The sequence below is a fragment of the Musa acuminata genome, chromosome BXJ1-4 (genome assembly GCF_036884655.1).
Source record: "Musa acuminata AAA Group cultivar baxijiao chromosome BXJ1-4, Cavendish_Baxijiao_AAA, whole genome shotgun sequence".
NCBI lineage: Eukaryota > Viridiplantae > Streptophyta > Magnoliopsida > Zingiberales > Musaceae > Musa > Musa acuminata.
In genome coordinates, this window is record NC_088330.1 from 32,030,197 (window position 1) to 32,055,959 (window position 25,763).

A 25,763-nucleotide genomic window follows, 5' to 3' on the forward strand; every position below is an offset into this window, starting at 1 on the left:
ATTCATTGAAAGCATTCGCGGATCAGATTAATCTAACGTTTCCTGGATTTCGATTGGATTCTACGGAACAATATCACCGAAAAGTAGAGTTATCCGCGAGGCATCGCACGCACAGGGGAATAGAACAGATGCGAATTCGTCTGACGAAAGGTAATGGACACGTGGATCGAAGACGTAGCTCGAGGAAAGAACGTTGCCTGTTTCGTTCATATTATTTTTATTAATATTTACTATTTAGAGTTTTTTTTTTTTACTATTGACAATCCTATAATCCTTTTAAAAAATAATAAAATATTATTTTATCATTTTTATTTTTTCTCAATCCCCACGATTTCTTATTTAATCCTCGTTGGTAACACTATTTCCTATTTAATCATCTCCTTTCTTTTCATTAGCTATGGACGTTATCAACCCTCCCTCAAGACTCATTATAGTTATAGTTGAGGTTATATCAATGTCCCTCAATATCGTCATCCGGCCTATGCTCCCTCTTCGAAAAATAAGAATATGAGGAGAAAGAAAAAGATGATCTTTACATTTAATTATTTTATTTGATGAATGGACTGGTATTTATATTTTTGATTTTCTTCCTCTCTGGAAGTTGTTATAACCCATTTTATATATCGGTTCATGGATTGTTAAGGTATATGTTTGTTTTCTAATGATCTTGTAGCGATATGATCCACTTCTTGATGAAGTATTTTTAGTTCTTGATTATATTAATACTTAGACATTATATGAGATAATATGTTTGGGTCAAAATTAACACCATAAACTTAAATGATATATTTTATTGTAATGAAGATTATGATAGTAATAATGTTTTCAAAAATAAATTGACTAAAGAAATAATAATACCATAGGCTAAATGTGACATTAATAATAATATTTATGATGCATTATGTTAGTGAACAAAGATGCTGTGGCTAATGGGTCAGCACGACTAGGTCCACGGGTCGATGTAGGGAGTTCTCTGTTGGCTGAGTTGGACGCCCAGGTAGGTCGGACCTTCGCGACGAGGTGTTGGTCAGTGTCTATTGGTCCGAGCGCCGTCAGCGTCAAGCTGCGTCTCTCCGTTCCCGAGATAAGTGATAGCTCGACCTCCCTCACGGGATGGTGATTCTTTGGTCAAGACGCTCGTGGCTCAGGGCGACCGCCTACCTGCAAAAAAGATATTCGTTGGGTGATTCCTGACTGTGGCCCCTCCGATGAGCAAATTAATTGTCTGTGGAATTGTTCCCCTTTTTTTCCCCCTAGGTCGGATACCAGCCGAAGGTCTTTATACTATTGTCCGAGGGTCGGTCGTATGCGGGTTGACATGGTGGACGTGCCAAACAGTGTCTTGGTACGGATTCTGACTTGTCGTATCTTGGGGGTCATGCCGTCTCAGGATTCCCGAGACGTTCCAAGCAATGACTTGGTACGGATTCTGACTTGGCGTGTGACACCGGGTGTGGCGTGTCTTGGACCCAAAATAGACCCTATCACATTAGATAATCATAAGTTATTTTAAGTGAAAACATATATAATAATATTGAACAAATGTTTACACTAAAGATGATAATCATTTCTATATTGATATTTTTATTAGTCAAGTATGGTATTTGAATTACATTGAAGTTATTTTGTTAGATATTTTTGATGTTTAGAGATAGGGATGAATTTGTAAAAACCTCAAAATAATACTATGTAATTAGAAGAAATTTTGAGATCAAATGCGACTATAAATTATAAGATAAAAGTAAAATATATAGTTTCCAATTGCTAATGAATGATAATAGGTCGTGGTGGAATCGAAGGTTTCAAATTATCAAATTTCAAAAAAGCAAGAATATAATTTGCCAAGATTAAATAGGGATCATAAGGAATGCAATAGTTTTTTCATTACAAATCAAATTAAAAATCAAGTTATGATAAATATTGATTATACTCTCAAAATAATTATAGATACTCAAAAAAATTTTAAAGTTATTTGTATCATATAAGAAGGTTTATCTTAGGAGATTACACTTAATAGGTTTGTGATGACTTTGACTAGTATAATTTCATTTTGAAGGGAGTTAAGTGTGCATGGCTACGGACACATGTTCAAATGATAATGACATCAAAAAAAATAAATTCTAAAAATATTTTAAGCTTTTGGTGTAAACATAAAAATCTCACTATTATGTAACAAATCTTAATGTCAAAATCTGAAATCAAAATAACAATAGATCTTTAAATATTAAGACACATACCTTTCAATGTTTACTTAGAAATACTTTATTTGATCTATAAGTATACCATAGTCGAATTTAAGATCTATAGTCGTATTGATCTATAATGAGAATTAGACTCATATTCTTCTGTCTTCTAATCCTTCATAGGACCACTTTGATCGATGGAGAAATGAGAGAAGATTTATAATATCTCATTGATTAGTTCATGTGATTAAAGGGATACGAGAGAAGATCTATAATATCATCGTTTTATCGTATCTATATATTCACACATTCAATTATTATGTATATGATCCCTTAAATATCTTTGTGTATTTATAAGCAAGAGCAAAGGGTCTAAATAAGTAATTAATAGAATCTCTTTTATCAAAATCATCTCATAAGGAATCCTAACTTCCTTTCTATTAATCAATAATTATAATCAAAATATAATTATATTCATAACATATTTTATCTAATTAGTCACATAATCTAACATTCGGAGCTTTACCTAACAAGTTTTTTTATTATATATGCAAACTATTTTTGGTATTAATGCTGCACATCTATTGAACAAATATTTCAGTGCTTTGATGATGGCTACAACAATTGATGGTTGTGATAAATTATTTTCAATTGTATTTTTTATGATGAAGACTAAGTGTAGAGTTCATTAGAGTGGTTTTTATAATATTTAAGAATATATGATTGTCAAATATAAAATTTGACGATTATCAATGATTAAAATCTAAGAATTCTTTTAGTTGTAAAGGAGATCTTGCTAAGAGCACATCATAACATTCATAAAAATCTTATGATCGATATATGAAACAAAAATGCTATAAAACTACTGCTAAAGGCTCTACAATATACAAGTTTAATGAATACATGAAAAAATTGAGAAAAAATTATAGAGAAAATTTTATATGAACATCATAAATTAAGAACGAGAAATAGGCTATTGCATTTATTTTTACCGTCGATTTACAATGCTCATGATAAATGAATCGAAATGTATAAATTCAATGCTAATGATGTTCGTAGCTTACCTATTAAAATTATGATTGAAATGATAAGATAAAGACTGATTCTACATCTATCGTGAAATAATTAATAGTTTAAAATCAACTTTGATAAGTATTATTGAGGATCAACAATGGTCGATAGTATTTTTCCTTAGGCTCATACAAGTTGTAAATAAGTGTAGACATCTTATAAGATAATAATAATATATTTGAAGCAAAGAAGTTGTACATTTTAGTGTTTTGATATTTTGAGATTTTCATACTCATCATGCGATAACTGGTATTAGGTAAAGCATGTTAATTAATATTTATATTGTAAAGAATATTATACAATTGACTCTTATAAGAATATCTAATAAAATATTTTATACGAGAAGTAAATATTATTAGACATGATAAGAAGATGGCCTTATCTTATTATCTCATAGAAGCATAGTACTGATTGGTAGAAAAAAAAAAAGAATTAAATCAATACATAGTGACAAGAAAAAAGAAATATTCAAGGTGTCAATAATTTAGACATAAATATTGATCATGTAAATTTCCACTAGCAACACAATAGTTATGGGCAATGACAATTAGATTATATTTTTGGTTGTCCAAAGTAATTATGAATCAAATGACTTTTATAGAATTGTAACGTATGAATACAAAATTGATTTTAGGATAAAAGTTTCTGTAAATTCTGATAGTGTAATATGTCATAATATGTTATCAAATAACATTACAAAAATGCATCATATTTTGGTATAATTAAAAAGATAAGAAAAATAATAAAAAAAAAGATTGATTAGATGCTGAAAAACTAAAAAAAATCAAAAAAATCGCTAAATAGAAAAGATGTCATAAATGTCTATCTTGGTTTCATTAAAACTTGACATGATTTTGGCTCATCATTGTATCAGTTACACTAAGTCACAAAAATTTGTTTTCTAAACCAAAATTTTACTGTAGACTTTTCACCTATTTAGACGTTCAAATATAAAAAATTATTACATTAGTGTATTATATTTAGATAAAAAATTTAAAAAAAGTAAGAAATTAGAAAAAAAAAAAAAAAAAAGACAAAATGTTCGGATGTTGAAATAATCACATAAATATCAAGAAAATTTATATAAAAAAATCTCATAAATGTCCATCCTAGTGCTCGTCATTGTATCATAGTGTTGTATGAATTACAATGCTTTTTATTTGACCCAACAACAATATAAACTAAAACAAGTGTTTAGGTTTTTGGATCAAATTTATACTATTGATTTTTTACCTATTTAGAAGCTTCAATGTTAAAACATTGCATGAATGCATTAAATTTTGGTGTCAATTAAAAAATCTTATAAATTAGAAAAAGAAGTATCATATGATTTATTGAAAACTCATAAATATCAAAATATTGAAAACTCATAAATAGAAAAAATAGAAAAAAAATCCCTAAAATATTTTCATATATTCATAACTAAAAAAAAATCAAGAAAATCCCTAAAATATAAAAAATCTCATAAATATCCATCTGGATCTTATTCAAAGGTTTATGAAAAGTTTCATATAATTTTGACCAATCATATAATTGGTCACATTTGGTTAATATGTAATGGGTAAATGGAACCTGTTCTTTTTCTAGTTTAACCCTAAGTGAACCCAATCGATTCTTAAAAGGTAAGATAGTCTTTTTGAAAACTAAGGGTGCTTTATGAAATTTCTTAAAACTACAGATTTTTTGCATAAATTTATCCATAATAAAATACATTATGCAAAACCTGTGAAGTTTTTCTTGAATTGAATCTTTCAATATAGACTTTTACTCAAATTATTACAAGATTAGTGCATGTTGTCTGTTGTGCATTCACAATATCTTTGTTAAAGAATTATACCTCACTTGTATTTGCTTGTATAATTATTTGGTATTATGTTTTGCTCTGCTTTTATATAGTATTGTTATGTTTCTATAATCAAGTAGTGATTGCTCCTTAGATCGGAAAAACCTATTTCAAAATGATCCAATTTTTATGCGCTATGACTTACTTTTTATAAATAGTTGTATGACTTAAAATATCAACTATCTCTAACCCCTAAAATCACCAAGTGGCATACGATCAGATACGCTTTAGGATAATGTTTGACCTTGTTTGGATAAACAACTTTGTACAAGTGTGCATAGAGTTGCTTTAAACCTAACACTCGTTGAGCAATTGTTTATAGATTTACAGTTATTTTTTTACCTTCTAAAATTCTTACTTTTTATTCTTCTATTTTCTCTCTTTGCACAAAATGTTGATCGAGTTGCTTATAAGCTATACTTTTCTACGAGATGTCAAAATTTATTCATCATTTATATCTAAATTAATCAGTTTTATCTTTGTTTATTGAGTTGCTTATAAGTTAGATTTTTCAATGAGATATCAAAATTTATTCATCACTTTTATCTAAATTAATCAACGTTATCTTTTATAAATCCTTGGGACTTATGCGAGATTAGTTTTATATTGACTCGAAGGGATATGTGTCTAACATCTTAGCTAACACTATATAAATATGTGACAATACAACGAATACTCAATAAAAATTATCCGATACTCAAATAAGTAAATGGTTAATATAAAATAATATATATTGAATGCAAAAAAATAAAAAACTGTGTTTCATGCTTAAAAAAATAGATTAGTGTGCATTGAGATTTGACTCCCACGATATTCTCGTCAATGTGGAAACTGTTTAGCATATTAGTCACATTGACGGGGTTTTCATATTTGGATCGATGATAGCAATCCAAATACTGTATCGGAAAACAAAGTCAAACCTTTCCTTTCACAGTAACTGTAAAATAGTTAACTTGAAAGCATATATTACCACCACATTACTTAAATACCTCAGTAAAACTATTTAATGGAATATTCGATATATGTTAAGAGTCAAAATATAAATAACTAGTATTTGTCTAAGAATAATTAACGGAATACGAATCATCATAACCCATGGAGACGATATGATTTCAGATGTCATTAAATCGGATACCAATTCAATCCACAAACTTAAACTTTTAAGTTATGGGCCAAACCTAATATATATAGTCTATCCTTTCGATCATCGATAATATAAAATTATTTTTCTAAAAAATATCTTCCTTTTATCTTGTATAAATGAATATTTCTAATAGAACATAAAAAGGAAGGAGAAACATCACTATGATCCTGGGATAAAATAAGGTCCTTATATAGAACATCCAGCGAGATGTGACAATAACAGATGAGAAGCTTCGCTGTGGTCTTAATGGAAAGAGAATTGGAAGACGCTACTCGGCTGCTCATAATTACAATGAACAAATCTCCAGCTTCTTCTTCTCCATCCAATGCAAGCTGGATGCATTGGTGTGCCGATGCAACCTCGCGAAGTGTCTTTAAATGACAAAGAACATGGATAAATATATGACTTAGCAAACTGATACAGATTAATTGCAGGGAGGAACGAGATAATCCTGAAAGAGCGTGGTGTTTTATGCATTGATATCTCATATTAACTGTCACACATTTGTGATTAGACGTGCTCCAACCAGTGAAACAGGGGGAGTACTGCCAACTAAGTAGCCAGCTCTTCCATAACTCTCTCATCGTAATATCCATCTCATACTGTTGCAGCCATCAAGCTCGCATTAATGCCAATGAATTGTGAGCAGATGTGCCATGGCACGGCCATTAAGACCTTTGCGAGGTTGTGATTGGAGGACGAACGATAGGCTTCTTAGGCCCCACATGGTGTGGATCAAATCACAATGGCGAAAAAGGTCAATAAACAAGTCAATAACGTGGTGGAAGTGGAATCACATTTTCTAATGAGCCGCCACCTAATAATGGTCGAGAGCTTACGTAGGCCATCCACAGCCTATTGCCTCTTACTCTATAAATCAACTCACATTGGTCTTCCGAGATGACTATGATACGTGACCCGGTGACACACTGATGCATACTCCACACACTGGTTTCAAAGATGTCAAGATCATACAAGGTAATAGTTTTGTACTGCTAAATTCTATCGTAATCACTCGACAGAGGACATCCACCCCTTACAAGGTCAACCAACACCCTTTATCTATGACACGGCACTCGGCATTCGCCACCAAATAGCTTCTTAAGCCCATCTGAGACTGTCACAAGTGACCTCACTACCATGCATGGATGAAGGGGAAACGCTGAACATATCACAAGGATACTTTGGTCACAGTAGCATACTCCTCACCATGGCAGCTGGCTCCATATTGATAGACTTGGCCACCTGCCTGGCTTTAATTCAACGTTGCTTGCTTGCTTGCTCCCCTGCTTCCCTCCCTCTCTCTCTCCCACCTGTTCAGCTTCCTCACTCTGAGACCATGAGGTTGCAGCACTTCCCTCTGCCGCACATGGTCTTCTTCCTCCTCCTCCTCCTCCTACTGTTGGTTGCAGGGCAGCTCGCCGGTCTCAACCATGCAAGGACCGTCAGCAGAGAGGTGGTGAAACAGAAGAGTGAGCGCTCTGCACCATCATCCATGGGTCAGTTCCCCAAGATATCTCCTTCTCAAGAGCACGACGATGCTGGCGACGATGATGAATTCAGCCAAACTTACGGAGTTTCCAAGAGACTGGTGCCTCAGGGTCCAAATCCACTGCACAATTGATCAGGTTCTACCCATTTGTCTTCATCATCCTCTGGAGATCTAAAACATACAACCAAGTTGCAGTCCAGTTATTTTGGTTCTAGTCGATGATACTGCTGCTGTATGTAAGAGATGAATACTACAGGAATTGTACTTATTAACAAAAGGGTAATAAAGACTACACTTAACAGGGAGTAATAATGTTACTGGTAGCATGAACAAGAGTCTCAGAGAGCAAAAAGAAAAATAAAGAAGTAGATAAGTTTCTTTATTTCTTCTTCCGTACCCACATAGAACAATTAAGTTCTTCTTTGTTAATTTTTATATTAGGCATGAGTGATGATGAGTACGACAACTGATGACGATGGTGCCAAATCCTAATTACTGGTGTGTTTGTGTTGCTCCAATACTTCTAAAATGGTGGGGAAGCATTGTGTGGCTTTAGGCAAATCTAAAATATGAGGAAAAGAACAAAGATTTAAAAAAAAATGAGGTCTCTCTTAAATGATTGCATAACCTTTTGTCTTGTGGTATTATGCAAGACAAAGCCAATTCAACCACCAGTACATGCCATGTAGGTTTCATGATTAAGCTATACACTTGACATATTAAGTAGATTAGTAGATAGATAGATAGGCAGGGAGAGTATGCAGGAAAAGGCTGAATGGAATCCAGTCAACTACTACCACAAGTGAATCCGGACATGCAGAAATTTACTGAAGATGTTGACAAAGCGTGATAAAACCCATTGAATTGAAGAAGCCAAATGAGAGAATAAGATGCTTTCTTTTCACTATTTGATCGATAGATAAATGAACTTCAAAAATCACATGGTGAGTATAAAAATACTATGGATGATAGAGGGATAAACAGTTGAATCATCCATTTTCAACTCAAGTATCTTTGTTGGGGTATACACCCGTCGGTGCTGCTCAATGGAATTGTAGCCAGACTCTAAATTATACTAGATAGCATGTTAAGCATGAAAAATCAAACAAATAATAAAGAGATCTTAGTTCATATGATTCCGGAGTCTGACTAAAGAATAAACAGGTGTCAAAAGGTATTTTCAGATATCAGAACATTAAAAGTCAATAATGAAATAAAGTTCATGGGCGCATGCAGTAATTGACCAACACATGTTGTGTCAGATATGCAGCAGCTCACAAGCCAAAGCATTAAGAAGCCTACAGGTAATTCATATCAATACTACAACAATAGGTCAGTTGTAACTTTACCGAAAGGGAAGAAACAACTTGATCGGACAGTGGGAGAGCAGACACCACTATATGGGTGATGAAACATTGAAAGCATGTAGCTAAGAAATACACAAACGAGAGCTAGATGCAAGATCACATGATGCAGCAGAATAGCTGGTTGGGTTCAATTTCTTCAAAAAATGAAATATAAGGGAAATTGCATCAACTCTTTGAGCTTGTGAATGTCTGACTACAAGTTCACATATATGGCCCACAGGTTATGAATCCATGGTCAGATGCTATCTGCCAGACCATCTACCTACTACCTATGTGAACAGTATACTGTAGCAAAGGACACCTTAATGCAGTACAAGAAGATCTTCCATGGATAGCAATCAGCAAATCATATTAGGTAGTGAGTTCAAATATCTTGAAAGCAACCAATCCTTTCTCTCTTTTCTTTCCTCCTTACAGATTATCCTTTCTAATATTCATGGTGCAATTAAGGCAGCAAAATACAGCAATATGCTCAAGATATTACATGCTGTTTTATCAGATTCTATATATCAGCCAGAAAATTCCACAAGAGAAATTGCCAGAATACAGACATGAAAAATCCTCTTTGATCCGTTCGTTACCAGTTATCTGTTCATGTAAATATACATCACATGCATGCTTAATAGCAGGTTAGTTGGATGTCATGCTCTTCTTAAAGCAGTGCACTTGGCCATGCTGTTCTACTGCCTTAGATACAGTAAATGAGTTAGACTTGGTTGTATAATTATTGATTAGAACATCACAACAAGATAAGATGCTATCTATGACACTTTGTTCTTTGCCATCTGATGCCAGACTTTGACAAAAAAGTCAAGCACAGAGGGACAAATGAATGGGAAAATTTGACAACTTGTGCTATGCCACCAAACTGGTCGTCAGCCAAATTCTAGAATCCCTTCTCTTACAATTTCATTTTTAAGATAGAGGTTGAACTACAAGGAAACCCCCCAATGCCCAACTCTTCCATTTCATTTGAAGTACAGAACTTTGGGCATCAACAAAAATCATTTCAAATGTGATCTTCTACACATGAAGCACTACTATAACTCATAAGCCATTCCTGCAGCTAAAATTTGATGTAAGTAAAAGAAAAAGAAAAAAAAAGGACCATCTTTTAAGCCCTACATTCGCTAATTAGACTAAGCTCGACATCCACTTTTGAGCATCAAACACCATGCATTGGGAACAGGTATCTCACTTGCGCATCTAGGAAGGTTCCGGTGGGCTCGCGCACGACCTAAGTGCGTCGAACAGGAAGGGCAAATCCTCAGGCGGAGCCGATAGAGTGCGCCGCGAGGTCCCACACCCGCATGATCGAGAAGTTAAGGACCTCGATTACCTGTCCCTGCCTCTCAGAAGTACATGACGTGGAAGAGGGGTCATCGGCCGGCGTCGCGGCCGCTGCGATGAGGGATGTCAGCGGAGGCGGAGGCGGCGGTAGATGAGGGCTTAGAGAGAACAATCTGTTCCGAGATCGTGGACCTTCGAGATTGGGTTGTGGGCTCAGCTCCTGTTCGGGTCCATTTGAGATGCTCGCGGTGGAATAATTTTAATATAATATAATATAATATAATATTTGATACAAATTCGAAATCAAATTTCTTTGTTGAGATCGATATTATTAATACAATTATGGGTGTTCAAACCTATAATTGATTAATATGATTTTAATTAAATAATTAATTGACTTATAATTTATAACATACAAATCAATTTGATTTATTTGAGCCGAATTAGAATCTTAAGATTTACGACATTGAACTAAGCTCAATTTGAGGAATCAATTTGAATTCAATCAGGTTAATATTTTTTAAATTAAAATCGATTCAAATCGAACTCAATTGATTAACTGAATCTTATGTTCTTTATAACCTTCAAAATCAAATTATTGATGAACCGATTTGAACCAAACCGAATATGGGATGGTTCAATTTTTGATTTGAAGATCTTTATCTTATGTTATTTAAAACAAATAACACTACTACTCTGATCATTAATCGGCTGCTGATAATAATCAAAATAAATAAATATGAAATTTCCCATGAATTCTAACTTTAAATCGATGTCACATAAACCAAAACCTATGCCGTAAAATGCTCCGCCAAATTTGGGTGCCGTGATTCATGTAAGAAAAGAGGGTAAACAATGTCTCTCACTCCAACCTTGTCATGGAAGCAAGGAAGCATCCCACCAGCCGTGGGAAGCTAATTTTGATTAACGTCTTCAAGCAGTCAGCAGAAAAGTATACTCGATCACTAAAATGGGAGAGATTTGACTCCAATAACCATCCCTCCCTCTCTCTCACTCTCATCGCGCTCGCGCGCGCACACAAGAACAACAATCTCACGAGCGCCCGCGCATCCTCTCAAAACGCCATTCAATCCTCACGGCTGTTGCCGATCACCACCAAATTGCGATGCGTCGAAGAGCGGTCAAAACTGTCACCACCGCCGGACCCCTTTTCCTTTCTAATAATAATAAAAAAAAAATTGTTCGAAGCAGAACCCAAGGGATGTGACACTGTCCTTTTCACGCGTCGCGGGGCCCACTGCCAGCTGTTCGGTCCCCACGTCATCAGCTCTACCACCGGCGCCCATAGGCTGACCGATTCCAGCCGGTGGGTCCCGCGTGGGTGCAGCACCACGCGAGGAGTTTACGGGACTCGATCAATGACCGCGACACCTACGGGTCGATGCGATCGAAATGGTTAGCCATCGCCGCCGCCGCCGGAGGGTGAGGGCGGACTTAGATGTCGATGAAGAGGTCGTCGTGGCCGTCACGGCGGAGAAGGTCGTAGGGCGCCCAGAGTGCGTCGAGAGGGCACGGGCGGCCGGCGTCGAGGCGGAGCCACGGCTTCCCCTTGCCGCTCCAGTGGAGCAGGCTCACGGGGCCCGGGTGAAGGTCCCGGCACAGGCCCTCCACGTTGTCCCCGCCTAGGCCGTGCTGGTTCCACCGATGCTCCACCCCCTTGACCTCGCCGGCGAAGACCAGCAGGAACGGCGGCAGCGAGCCCAGCTCGTAGATCCTTGCCTCCCGCTTCTGCACCTCCATCCAGCCCTCGAGCTTTCGGGTGTAACCCCCGGCTCGCCACCGGTCGAGGTCCATGACCATGACGCCGGTGTTGAAGTAGCAGGGGGGGCGGCGACGGCCGGAGAGGGAGCGGGGGAAGACCGGGTCGGACCAGAACCGGTCAGTGAAGTAGGAGGTGAAGTTGGCGTGGCAGTACTCAGGGGCGGCGAGGACGTGGTCCGGGGCGAGGTCGGTGGCCCAGAGGCGGGCGACATCGTCGACGACGACCAGGTCGGAGTCGAAGTAGATGACCCGGCGGACGGAGCGGGGGAGGATGTCGGCGAGGTAGATGCGGGCGTAGTTGAGGGGCTGGTCGAGGGCACGGCGGACAGAGGAGGAGATAAGGCCGCGGACGAGGGCGGGGTCGAAGCGGTAGACGTCGAAGGCGAGGGAGGGGAAGGAGGCGGCCACGGCGGGGCGGAAGCGGCGGGGTCGGGTGGCGAGGAAGTGGAATGTTATAGATTCCGGACAGGAGGAGTGGCGGAGGATGGAGAGCACGCCAGCAAGGGAGCCGCGGAGGTAGGCGGCGTCGAGGGTCACGGCGATGTGAATGGTGGGGGCGGAGACGCAGCTGGGCCCGTTACGGAACGCCGGGGCCTCGCGGAAGCGGGGAAGCTCCGAAGCGGCCGGCAATGCCCACCCGAAGGAGACGGTCGCGACGAGCAGGATCCCCACCGCCGCGACAAAGGGAGAAAGAGCCATTGGCGGCGGCGGCGGCGGCGATGGGGAGAAGCGGAGAGGAGGAAGAAGGATGGGGGGGATGAGATCGGGCGAATGGAGGGAGTATTTTGTGTTTATATTAATAATACCGAGAAGAGGACAGTCTGTACCGACGCGGTTTTCTTTTTTTTTTTCCAAAAAATAATTTATAAATACAGCTTTATGGCATATTCATAAATTTTTTATCATATCAATTGCTTCCTTTATTTTTCATAAAATAAGGTATCATAATATAAGAATCATTATATATATATATATATATTCTACAAAATCTTATCAATAAACGTCTTGAAATCCATTGCAATTTATATATGATTATTCACATTCTTACAAAAGAAAAAGAAGAATTATGCGAAGTTAGCTTGACGCTCTCTTTCACGAGTGTCGGTGTGAATAATAAATGTTGATTTGTGCATCGAAGAAAACTGAGCTTAGTGGTAAGAGCTTAGTCCTAAACCCCAACTTTTTCTGCTATATGGATGACTTTTACATCAATTGCTTCGGAGAGCATTAAAGTTCATGTCCATCGATGGGAACGCAGTCCAACAAAAATATTTCTAGTAGGCAAATTGAACTCTATTACAAAGAAATTAACAATGAACTTTTCTAGATTTCACTATAATTTCTTACACAGTTCTTGTCTTAATGTCTAATAGGGTGAGAACATTAAATGACTCAGAAACTTGGAATATATCTAGACCACCACCACCCATCCTTTGTCTTCGACCTACAGAGAAGACTCCTCTCTCTCTCTCTCTCTAGTCTTCTCTAATGCTGGAACATGAAGCATTAAGCACCGTGCAGTCCACTAGGGTGTTATAATTAAATATCAATATTCTATAATTAATGATTTTGATTTGAGAGAATAACATATGGACAATTATATTTAATTATGATATTATTCCAGGTACATTAAGATATGATCTGGTGTTGAGATTAGGTGTCAAAGTTTTCCTATTTTTATGATCTACTGATGGATGGTTCTTTCCTTATAAAATGAGATGCATGACTGTTGCAAGAAACATAGAGAGGTTATATGTAAAGAATCTATAATAATAATAATAATAATAATCACGAAGTTATTCCTTGCAAATCATGGTTTAATCCACAGAGCCACATCAATATGCATCTCTTGCTGGCTACGTAAAGATGACGAGAGGTAGACGAAAGCAAAACCGAGATGCACTTTCCATTGCATTCGTCTGTACTCGCATGTGAATTAGTGCTGCAGCTCAGAACTCATATGATGCTCGTGCAGTGATAGCTTGAAAGCGTCCTGCCGATTCGTTTGGTGGTGTGTTGTTGTTAGGTAAAGATACGAACTCGTTTCAATAGTATTCTTGTTCTCCGCTCAAGCTGTGGCTGATGCAATGGAAAGTGGTCTTCACGTAAGCCATTAGCCATCGTCGACTGTAGCTGTTCCGTTGTCGTTGTTTTGCTGTCCTCGACCATATTCCAAACCCTGTAGATGTTTGGTGTTGATTGGGCGAGCGGCATCTCTTCCGTTGTACTCAGCTAATTAAGCATTTTGATGTGATCGTTGTTTGACGAAGTCAAGTGGGAAAACATATCGGCCTCATGCAATGTTTGATCCTTTGAACAGGTAAAACTACTGTAGATGATCGGTGGAGCAGTAAGACAACTTCAACATTTAGCATCTTAGAAGAAACATGAGTGCAACCATCCATGACAAACACTTCTGGTGTGCCATCTCTTTCGTTTGTTGTCTGTCCTCTCTTCTACCACACCTCGAAACAAAACATGATGTAACATTTTCTTTACATTTATTAGGATTGTGTCCATGAAGCAATCAGTCTATGATATCATTAATAGTTGGAGGTTTCCGTAGTGCAAGTCTTTAGATTATACAAACTAAAGACACTTTACTTTCACTGTCGTGGAAAATCTTTCGTAAGATTGAGGTTTAAACGAAGAGAAGCAGCGGGTGGGGACAACTTTTGAGTTCCACTTTTATTCCTAATCTTTGTCAAAAGCAAAAGCCTCATACTTTTGTTCTGAATACTGAGCTAAATTTTCTGGTCGGATGAGAAAAGAGGAGTTTGGATTTGTGAAGTGCAGGAGGAGGAGATCCCATCTGTGAAGTATTATTAGACCCCGGCAAGCGACAGAGAAAGCATGCCATCCCAATCATTCCCCCGCTAGCTTTCTATTATTCCTCAGGATATTGCAAGCCCATACAGTGTAAAGACATGAAGGTTTAGACCTCATGAAGTAGACAAACACATTACATTCCTGTGTAACTCGATCAACAATGGGTGCTTAATGTCCACTGAAGCCTTTTCCTTTTGGCTCCACAGCAACATTAAGTCAATTGCCCTTTTCTTATTGGGTAACAGCAATCACCAATCGTGGAGGTCTAATGTCCACCACATCCATGAAGACGAACAAAAGGAAGGGTGTCTTGAAATTTCAATCTGTTGTTTGCTTCAAGAAGAAGGAATCTTTCATTAGCTCCTTTGAACTGTGCTTCGAATGATGATGGAAAGCTTGTTAGATTTTTTATTAGGGTGGAGTGACAAAGCAATTAGATAAAAGATTATTAACTAAATGCTCGAGCACCATCAATTTGTTCTTTTGTGTCATATTTGGTTATTGTTGTGCTTACGGCTGAGTCTTCTTTTGGCCTTCGATCTGGAAAATCTATCTCAGCTTTAGCTGTAGGAGAAATTATTGTTTCAAGGACTACGACAACTGGGGTTAAAGAGATAACACCATCGATCAAAGAAAAGCACGTAACAGTGGCACTTTCAAGAGAGTCTCGCTCCAACAATATGACTATCCAAATATGGGCTAGTCTATTTTGCAAGTTTCAACACTCGGGGAGGACTTCCTCCGGCATCAGATGAGGCATGACTTAAAAGAAGATTTAAGATAACTCTTGGCATTGGTTGATCTGGATCCTAAATTAATCAACTCAGTATGTGAGATGGGGGAATGCAACCTCTATAGTAAGTGGTACTGCTTATGACGATGGTAGTACCATCTATGGCCACGATAGTCTCGCCTAGGGTGATAGTATCATTTAAAATTTATGATGATAATATCACTAGAGTCTAAAATTATAATGTATGTCAAAAGTTATGATAGTAGTACCACCCAGTATCTATAACAATTCTTCTACTCGTATCCTAAAATGTTAGGGATTTGAATTTTTGGCTTCATTCTTAATATCTTTTAGGGCTTATAAATATTTCACTCAGGCTTGGTTGATAGTGCATCAATTTTTTAGTTATCTTAAAATTTTGGGATTTAAATTTGATTCTATTTTTGAAGCTTTGTGAGGCCTATAAATGCCCCACTTAGGCTTGATTGATAGTATATCAGTTCCTGAGCTATTGAAGTATTATAAAATATCATTTTAGGTATAGTTTGAGTCTCCTTCTCATCTTCGAGTTTAGTTGAAATTCTAAGTTATTCGAGTTTAGTTGAAATTCTAAGTTATAGAAAGTGAGAGATTCATCGTAAAAAGAGAGTGTGAAGGTTACCTTAAGTCTAAAAAATGAGAGAGTTGTAATAAGGGTAGTTGATTTCGCCCATTGGAAAGAAGATTGATAGTAAAAGTTAGTAGCTTCGAAGAAAGAGGAATCAGGAGTGGGCATATATTACGTACCTTTTACTTGTGACTTAATTTTATTTTCTTTACTTGTAATTTTAACTTGATCAATCGAGACTTCAAAATGTATTGATTTATTAATCAAGTTTTAAAATTAATTAAAAATATTATTATATTAATTCATCCCCTCTTCTGGTGTCATTATGATCATAATAAATGTGACCCATGGAATGATATAATCTCATTCTTGCCTTCAAGAATTTATGTCCATGACTTCTATCCAATAATGGTCTCATACCTTCACTCTATGTTCTATTTTCTATGTAGACTCGCTTCATGCAACTTAGGCACTTCACCAAGTTTCATCAAAGTTGCTCTGCTTCTCTATTTGTATTGAGTTGATGGTGGCTCTCGCATCTACCATTCCATAGGTTAGCCCTTCGTTGAGTTTAATCTTTACATCGACTTTAAGTATGCCTTCGTTTGATGTTGTCTAAGGTCACTCCCTCGTTTGATTTCATAATATGTTCACTAACACATTAGATCATGAGTGACTCATCACTGCTTTTTCGGTCCATCGAGCTTTATGGAGCTATCATTTTGAGGTATCCCTTCAACATGTGGGGTCAATCAAACCCTTACATAAGAATCAATTTTTTTGAGTTAGTAATTTCCCTTGCATCTATGAGCTTTTCACAACTCTTTCAGTTACCGAGCAACCCATATCTCCTTGCATGATCTCATCTTTTATCAAGTGTCCCGCTTACCTTAAATGCCTTCAAGTTTGGTTGCCAATGTCAAGTCATGGCTTGAACTTAATAATCCCAACTTTTGTGCGCAACATGTTCTTCCAAACTCGCTTGTCCTTGTGATGCCTATAGCATAAACAGTTAGCGATTCTTCTGGATGTCAATCTTGTATATTTACCCTTCTAAGTGACTCTTTTCCCTATGTCTCTATACCTATTTTCCTTAAACGATTGTCCCTACTGGTTGCTTTTAGCATAGCTCCACTAGGTCTCCTATATTTGCATGTTAAATATCTTTTAAGTGTGTTTGTCTCAAATTGAGATCGTTTGTTACGAACCTAATTAATTTTGCGTAAATTGTGTGGTACCTTTGCATGTCTATCTTCAAAGGGTTAGCCCCATTGAAATCTCTTATGGTTCATTAAGGACTTACAAAAGAGAAGACAAGTTAGATAAAGCATTTAACTTAGGATCCCACAAACAGATATTTCAGCAAACACTTGATAGACTACACAAGATTTGAATGATCACATGACAAAGGGTCAAAGGTGCCCACATGACACTATTGCAGAACAAGATAGTAAACTAGCCCTAGATACTACCTCAAAGGTCGATCTAATCATGTGTCACCTAGATAGTTCCTAGGTGCTATGCTGGCTGATACTTCATACTATTTCGTGGAGCTAGAAAACTCATAAAATGGATGCTTAGATGACTTAATTTTAGGCAATTTTGTCTCTACGTGGCAACTACACATAACATGTATTTATAGAACCAAAACGGTCATAAAAGATAATCAAAGAGACCACCAAGCTTACTATAAACCTTTTACATATTATGTAAATCATGAATAAAACTAAAAGATACAAACTTATACAAACATTATATCGAACACCCTTTATACATATTTGCTCATGAGAGGGTGCAACTGCTCCACGCAGTCAACATGTCAACTCCACTTGACTGACATGTCAAAAGCATATAGTCAAGCCAATACCATACAACCTGCACAATAGATAAGGATAACAACCCCAAACATCACTATAAAAGAGAGCATATAAGTATGCCACACAATATAATATCTCTATCTCTCTCAATTTGATTTATCCAACTAGATCACTTACAAGATGGGTATTTGTCAAGATCGTCCTGACATAATTTTTGTATCGTAGGGCTCACACAAAAATCGCTAATTTATATATATATATATATATACTATCTATCTCTTCCGAGTGATCTGACGGCTTTAGCGTGGACCGCGTCAGAGACAAACGCTGCTGCCATCTCATCCGTTTCTAGGTCGATCAGACGGCTTTTCCACGAACACAGCCGTCCGAGAGCTCTCCACGAACAGACATCGACTTCCCTCGCATTCCAGTCTTCCGATAAACTTAGGATTTGATTCCGAGAGAGAAAGGAGAAGCTGCAGGATCCATGGACCGATCGGTCGGAATCCGCGGCTCTTTGATCTTGTTACGGCCAATGCCCGCAGGTATGCTCTGCAGCGTTTCCATTCCATGAATTCGCCTTGGAGCCGATCCGTTTGGGTTATTCACCAATCTCATCTGTTTTCACATTTATTTCCCTTGGGTTTTTTCTTTCTTTTTGCTTGTTTTGGATAGCACTTCTAGGGATTAGATTGGGTAATTAGCTCTGAGGGGTGGGTTCTTTCCTTTCTTTAGTTGGATCAAGGATTCCAATGGATTGCATTGTACTGATAGAGGAGAAACTTGACCTATGATGATCTGTAAAGTTGCATTGTGGATCTTCGTATGTGGTAAGATGATATTTCTGTCCTAAAGAGTGTGATTAAGACCATCTGAGGGTTTTCTGAAGTCAACTCAGGGCTAGTTCTTAGCCTTCGTCGTTAAAGAACAAAAAACTGTGTATCAGATGTACCTTTCATTATGTTTTCGTTCCAAACCAAGTAATAAAGAGATACCTTCTTGGGTGAATTGTTTCGTTAAAGAAAAAAAGTGTTTATGCATTAATTGCACGTCAAAGTTCATTATAGTGATTGCGTGTTGCATCATAGTTTTAAGTGAGCGTCCCTGTGGTGGAGGCAATTACATTACAAGATAGAAAAGCATATTGTCATCATCTGTACATTTGGAATGAACCGAATCGATCTTATTCTTCCATTAGGACGAGCTTGGTTGTCCCTTATGTGAATTCTCCATCGGTAGGAAAAGAAAAAGGAAAAGTTCTTGAAGTTAGTTGACTCCCTGTTCCCGAGTCAAAAAAAAGAAATTATCGGTTTGAGTTCATCTCAAGTTTTTGGAAATGGATACTAAGGAAATGCTAAATGTTTTGAAAGGGTCCTAACGTGTTTCATTTGAAAATTAAAATTGTATATATGTTTTTTTAATCTAGTTTGTTAAAAGGCAATAATATTAAGAAGATACAACTAGTTATCTAGTGAGAGGGACTACTTGCATACATTGCTTGTTATTTTACAAGTGTATGTACATGATGGTTATTCTTATGATTAAGTCCATTTCTATGCCTAGTGTTCTATATTTTACATTAAACTGTGGCATTATTGCCGAAGAATAATGATTCTTACCTCAAAGCAAGGATTTTAATACTGATCAGATTGGTAGATATTGATTGACATTTACCACTCCGAGTAAGAACCAGTAGTACTGGAACATATGACTCGATAATGGTACAATGGAAAATTCAAATGAATTTTCTATTGTTTCATTAAAATGTTACCAGGCGATATACCATAACTAATACCAAATCATGTTTAAATTGTTGTTCTAAAGACTATTAACTTGGGGAGGATAAAGGTTAGCGTTTTCATTGCTGTTGGTGTCTCTAAAAATGGTCATGGTATCATAGCAACTGACCGAGGTAAACATATCATGCCATCCTGGGTGGCATTTACTGATGATTGGATTCTAATTGAAACAACTGCAAGTAATCAAGCAGATCTAAATGCAGAGAGAACTATCTTCTATGTCAAAAGATCAATTGGAAGAAAGTAAAATTACTATATTCATCATCGTTATATGTTTTCTGCCTTTGGTATTGGTAATCTGACAGATATATAATATATTTGCTCCGTGGGTTTGATGACAAATAAGTAAAAGAGAACATCAAACTTGTTCCATACAAGCTTGTTAATGAAGATGATAACCCTTACATTCAAGTTAAAGACAAGGATGGGAAGATCACGGTTTTCAGTCCTGAAGATATAGTGCCACTGTTCTAACAAAAATGAAAGATACAACTGAAGCATTTCTTGGAAAGAAAATAAAGGATGCGATTGTCACTATTTTAGTTTGTCTGATATGTCAATGACTGGTTTATCACTGGACATTAACAGAGTCCTTTTTTTTCTTTGGGTGTACCAACAAACCACAATGATACTCAGAGGCAGGCTACCAAGTTTACCAGGGCAGTAGCTGGTCTGAATGTTGCAAGGACTATCATTGAAGCAATTGCTGCTGTCATTATTCTGGACAAGAAGGGAAGTGAAAAGAGCATCCTTATTTTTGACCTTGTAGTGGGACAATTAGCGTCAGTATCTTGACAATCGTTAATGAAAATTTCATGGTTCTAGGAGCAAATGGTGACACTTATTAAGTAGGTAAAGTTCTTGTTACAGTAACATTTTTGTTTGGTCATTATTTGTTTGATCATACTCCTTTTACAAGTTAAGAAACTTTAAAGTGGATAAAGCTTCTAAGAAAAAGGGTTTCAGTGAATAAAAATTGTCCCGTCTCTTCTAGTTTCCTGTTTGCTCATGGAACTAGTCAATTATAAGACAGTGTTGCCTCCATAATCTGGCATGTGTTGCATCCCGCTTGGGGTTCAGTCTGTTCATGAATTTAGTTCCGAATCAGCTGCAGAAATGAGGGAGCTGAGCTTGCTTTGTAGCTGACACAAAATGAAGCACACACTTGTAGCACAGATTTGATTGTCTGAATTCCTAGTTAAAACTAAAAAAGATATCTTATTTTTGAATAGGAATATACTAACGATCTAATTCATCACAGATCAGTGAGTTCATATATACAAGTACGATAAGAAGCATTGTTAAATATCATTCAGGAAAGCTTTATTATGTATGTTTCTGATTAAGAATCTTTGAATGACGGGAGGACTTTGGTCAGCAGATGATGGAAATTTTCATCAAGTCAATCTAGAAGAAGCATGGAAACAACACCAGCAAGGAGTGAGTGTGAAGGTGCCTAGAAAGTTTTGAGCAATCTGCACCAGGCACATTAATTCAAGAAATCGAGCAACGATTATTCCAGATAGATTATGGGGCCAGTAAAGAAGGAGGCTATGGAAGATGCTCGGCTGGAGAAGCACCGGATTGATGAAATTGTTCTTATTCATCGGATCACCGGCATTCATAAAGTTCAGCAGCTCCAAAAAGGTGTGACCTACATGAGGCAGTTGCATATGGTGCTACCGTCGGTGGAAGAATCCTCAGTGGAGAGGATGGAGAAGTAACCAAGGTAATTGCATCACTACACTAGTTCCTTGCAGGCCATCACACGCTGCATCACTACACTGCTTTCTCTACCATGCCAACCTACCTTACCTTAACCAATATGCTGTTTTTTCCCTTTTCCTATGCTCTAATTTGTGATGTAGTCCCCAACGCAGAGATACTCGAATTGGATGTTCCATCCTTACTCTTAAAATTTTGACTGTTGGTGGAATGATGACTAAGCTTATCCAAAGAAATACTGTCATCCCAACCAAGTAATCTCACCACTAAGCATGATCAGTAGACTACTGTCACCATTCGGGTATGAGCATTGTGGTTAATCTAATTTAAACTTCAGTACTCATCTTGAGATCTTATTCCATTTAAATGAAGGCTGTAGGTTGCTTGCAAATTTCACCCACAGGAATTCCACCAGCTCCTAGGTTTGCAATTCAGATGTTATTCAATAATTGATGTTCTTTTCCTTGCTATGAACAATTATTCTTGATGGTGAGAACTTTTCATGTTGATGCCAATGGGACACTAAATGTTATAGTTTCATAAATTTCATGAACATGGATCATGTCGACACACTAACTTCATGTATATATTGGATCCTTTGACTGTTGTTTCAGGTACACAGTAACCTGCATTGTGAAGACCAATCAGTACGTTTTTACTGTGACATCAGGACAAAAATGTCGCAAGCACAAACAGAAACATACTGAGCTTACTGACACTCGAAATAGAAAACCATTCACCACCTACTCCACACTGATAACCCCCAACCTCAGAGATTCCCTTCCCCACCCTGTCAAGCAAGCTTGCTCATGGTCGAACGCCAGTATGAGGTTGCATCAGCCGCTGCAATGGATCCTCCTCTTCTTCTTCCTTTTGGCCGCCTCCTTCGATCCCCTAGCCACCAGCCTCGCCAGTGATGATGCCCAACTCCCCAAGGTGCCATGCGAGTCCCCGAACTACTCCTCCTTCCCCTTCTGCAACACATCCCTCCCCGTCGCCGTTCGCGCCCGCAACCTCGTCTCCCTCCTCACCCTGCCGGAGAAGATCCAGCAGCTCTCCAACACCGCCGGTGCCGTACCCCGCCTCGGCCTCCCGACCTTCGAGTGGTGGTCCGAGTCCCTCCATGGCATCGCGGTCAACGGCCCCGGCGTCGCCTTCAACGGCTCCGTCCGCGCCGCCACCGAGTTCCCCCAGGTCATCCTCACTGCCGCCGCCTTCAACCGTACGCTGTGGCGCGCCGTGGCCCGCGCCATCGCCGTCGAGGCCCGGGCCATGTACAACGTCGGCCAGGCCGGCCTCACCTACTGGGCACCCAACATCAACATCTTCCGGGACCCGCGGTGGGGCCGGGGCCAGGAGACGCCCGGCGAGGACCCGCTTGTGGCGTCCGAGTACGCCGTGGAGTACGTGAAGGGATTCCAGGGGGAATACGACAACGGCGAAGCCGGCAGCAGTTCTATGATGCTTTCCGCCTGCTGCAAGCACTACACCGCTTATGATTTGGACAGATGGGGCAATTACACCAGATACATCTTCGATGCGCAGGTATGTAATTGCTGGAGCAGCAGCTTCCATTCATCACCAGTTTCTGTTTGGTTTAGAATTTGATTCGACGAAGAACCATACTGTTTATTGTCAGGTGACGGAGCAGGACATGGAGGACACATACCAACCTCCATTTGAGAGCTGCATCAAAGAAGGTCATGCGAGTTGTCTCATGTGTGCCTACAATCAGGTCAATGGTGTGCCTGCTTGTGCTCGGGGTGACCTCTTAGAGAAAGCACGAAAAGAATGGGGATTCGAGGGGTACATTCTTCATGAATCTTGGTTCTGTTACTATGCCTCTTTTGGATTCTCAAGCTAGAACAGATCCCTTTTCATCACTTAATTCCAAAGCATAACTCTGAACTTAGCTGGTCAGCTATTGAATGCAAAAAATGCAGATATGTTACCTCCGACTGTGATGCTGTTGCGATAATTTATGAAGATCAGCAGTACTCCTCTTCACCTGAAGATTCGATTGCTTCTGTTCTAAAAGCAGGTTAGAATTGATCATATCATTTCCTATCATGTCCTTCAAGAACATGAACTGATTTGTGCATTCTGGAAAAGGAATGGATATCAATTGTGGAACGTATCTGCTTCGGTTCACTGAGTCAGCAGTTAAGTCGGGAAAGGTTCAAGAAGAAGACATCGACCGAGCATTACTTAATCTGTTCTCTGTTCAGCTGAGACTTGGGGTCTTCGATGGTGACCATGCAAAGAATCGATTTGGGCACCTAGGACCCAAGAATCTCTGTACTCAGGAGCACAGGGAGCTCGCTCTCGAAGCAGTGAGACAGGGCATTGTCCTTTTGAAGAATGAAGGTCTTCTTCCCCTAAGGAAGAATGAGGTGAGTTCTGTGGCAATAATCGGTCCGGCTGCCAGTTACACAAGCGTATATGGTGGTGATTACACAGGTACAAAATGTCATTTAATTAGCTGAAGTCGAATAAATCGTTTGCATGAGGCTGCAATATGATCATATCATTGTGACGTAGGCTTTCCTTGCAATCCAACAAGCTTTTTGGAAGGCCTCCGATCATATGTTCCAAGAACAACATTTGCTGCTGGTTGCATGGATATGCCCTGTGAAACAACGGTTGGATTTGAGGAAGCTGTTGACATTGCCAAAGATGCTGACATAGTCGTCATGGTTGCTGGACTCAATCTAACAGAAGAAACGGAAGATCTTGATCGGCACAGCCTCCTGCTGCCGGGCAAGCAGATGGATCTCGTAAGGTCCATCGCCAGTGTCAGTAAGAAACCACTGATACTAGTCCTAATCGGTGGTGGACCTATCGATGTTTCGTTCGCAAAAGAAGATCCATTAGTTGCTAGTATTCTTTGGATTGGATACCCAGGTGAAGTTGGTGGGCAAGCACTTGCAGAGGCTCTCTTTGGAGATCTCAACCCAGGTCACTTGATCGATCACTGCTCCTAATTTAATGTAATCTTGATGGCTAATGTAATCTTTGTCTGAAACAGGGGGTAGGCTGCCTGTGACTTGGTACCCGGAGTCCTTCACCAGTGTCCCTATGACCGATATGAACATGAGAGCTGATCCTTCACGAGGTTACCCTGGGCGAACGTATCGATTCTACACAGGGAAGGCAGTCTATGAGTTCGGATATGGGTTGAGTTATTCCAACTACTCTTATAAGTTCTTATCGATGCCTGAAAAGATTAGACTGGCACGATCATCTGCTATGAGAGGTAGGCTGGATGTCGTGCATATTGAGGAGGTCGCGTCCTGCGATGCTATGAGATTTCATGTACAGGTATCAGTCATCAACAATGGTGGTGTGGATGGGAGTCACGCTGTTCTCCTGTTTTCTAGATCAGGAACAAACGTCAGAGGCGTTCCACAGAAGCAATTGATTGGCTTCGAGCGTGTGAGAACAACATGCTATGAAGCTACAGAAGTTACAATCTTGGTTGATCCTTGCAAGCATCTTAGCACGGTGAATGAGCATGGCCAACGGGTTCTACCACTGGGAGCTCATGTGATAATGCTGGAAGATTTGGAGCACAAGTTAGTCATCGAGGAAGAGGAGACGAAGATGCACGATGAGCTCTAAGATTGTGTTGTTGGCTGACAAATAAATTTAGATGGGACACTCGTAATGCTGTAACATTTGGGGACATTGAAACTGTGATCAACTCTGCTCCTTTGTGCTGTTAGTCTGGAGAGCTTCTACCCACCCCACACCTTTTGGTGATTGGCTTTTAACGTGGAGGATGTCGGTAATTAATAGATCAGCTTAGTTCAAATATGTGTGCGTTAGAAATCTGATGATGTAAGCGAAGGTGGGTTAGATATTCGTTTGGTGGTTGAGAGGGATTCAAATGTTTGCTCTGATATGGCATGTTTTGCCTCCAGACACGTCACAGCTGATGTCTTATTTAGAATTAGATTTGGAGTTTTCGATGAACTTTGATTTGATTAGAATTATATTTTGGTTTAGGTCGGTTGACGTGACGCTTCTCAAAAACATAAGGTCGAGAAGGTGACGTGATAGGCTTTGCTAATAAAGACGA

At 38.7% G+C, this 25,763-nt stretch overlaps 2 protein-coding genes and 1 long non-coding RNA gene across 5 annotated transcripts; 1 reads left to right on the forward strand and 2 right to left on the reverse strand.

The window, feature by feature from the left end:
- Window positions 1-7,171: 7,171 nt before the first annotated feature.
- On the reverse strand, window positions 7,172-10,612 carry LOC135653180 (uncharacterized). The gene is made up of 2 exons (XR_010502357.1): window positions 10,299-10,612; window positions 7,172-7,904 (listed from the first exon to the last, which is right to left on the reverse strand). It is a non-coding gene; the product is annotated as an uncharacterized LOC135653180 (long non-coding RNA).
- A 640-nt stretch (window positions 10,613-11,252) lies between these two features.
- On the reverse strand, window positions 11,253-12,950 carry LOC135653189 (probable galacturonosyltransferase-like 3). Its single transcript, XM_065174839.1, has one exon. The coding sequence runs from the start codon at window positions 12,869-12,871 to the stop codon at window positions 11,846-11,848; it is 1,026 nt and encodes a 341-aa protein (XP_065030911.1). The 5' UTR covers window positions 12,872-12,950; the 3' UTR covers window positions 11,253-11,845.
- Window positions 12,951-18,466: 5,516 nt separating this feature from the next.
- On the forward strand, window positions 18,467-25,496 carry LOC135653184 (probable beta-D-xylosidase 6). Of its 3 annotated transcripts, none has more exons than XM_065174820.1 (9): window positions 18,467-18,703; window positions 21,336-21,686; window positions 21,826-22,104; window positions 22,297-23,227; window positions 23,322-23,488; window positions 23,626-23,723; window positions 23,795-24,142; window positions 24,224-24,640; window positions 24,711-25,496. In XM_065174820.1, exons 3-9 carry the CDS (start codon window positions 22,049-22,051, stop codon window positions 25,301-25,303), a joined length of 2,610 nt encoding a protein of 869 aa, XP_065030892.1. In that variant the 5' UTR covers window positions 18,467-18,703; window positions 21,336-21,686; window positions 21,826-22,048; the 3' UTR covers window positions 25,304-25,496. The 3 variants fall into 3 exon arrangements, with proteins under 3 accessions (XP_065030892.1, XP_065030886.1, XP_065030901.1); XM_065174814.1 differs by having other exon boundaries at window positions 21,339-21,686; XM_065174829.1 differs by lacking the exon at window positions 21,826-22,104 and having other exon boundaries at window positions 18,469-18,703; window positions 21,339-21,686.
- Window positions 25,497-25,763: the final 267 nt, after the last annotated feature.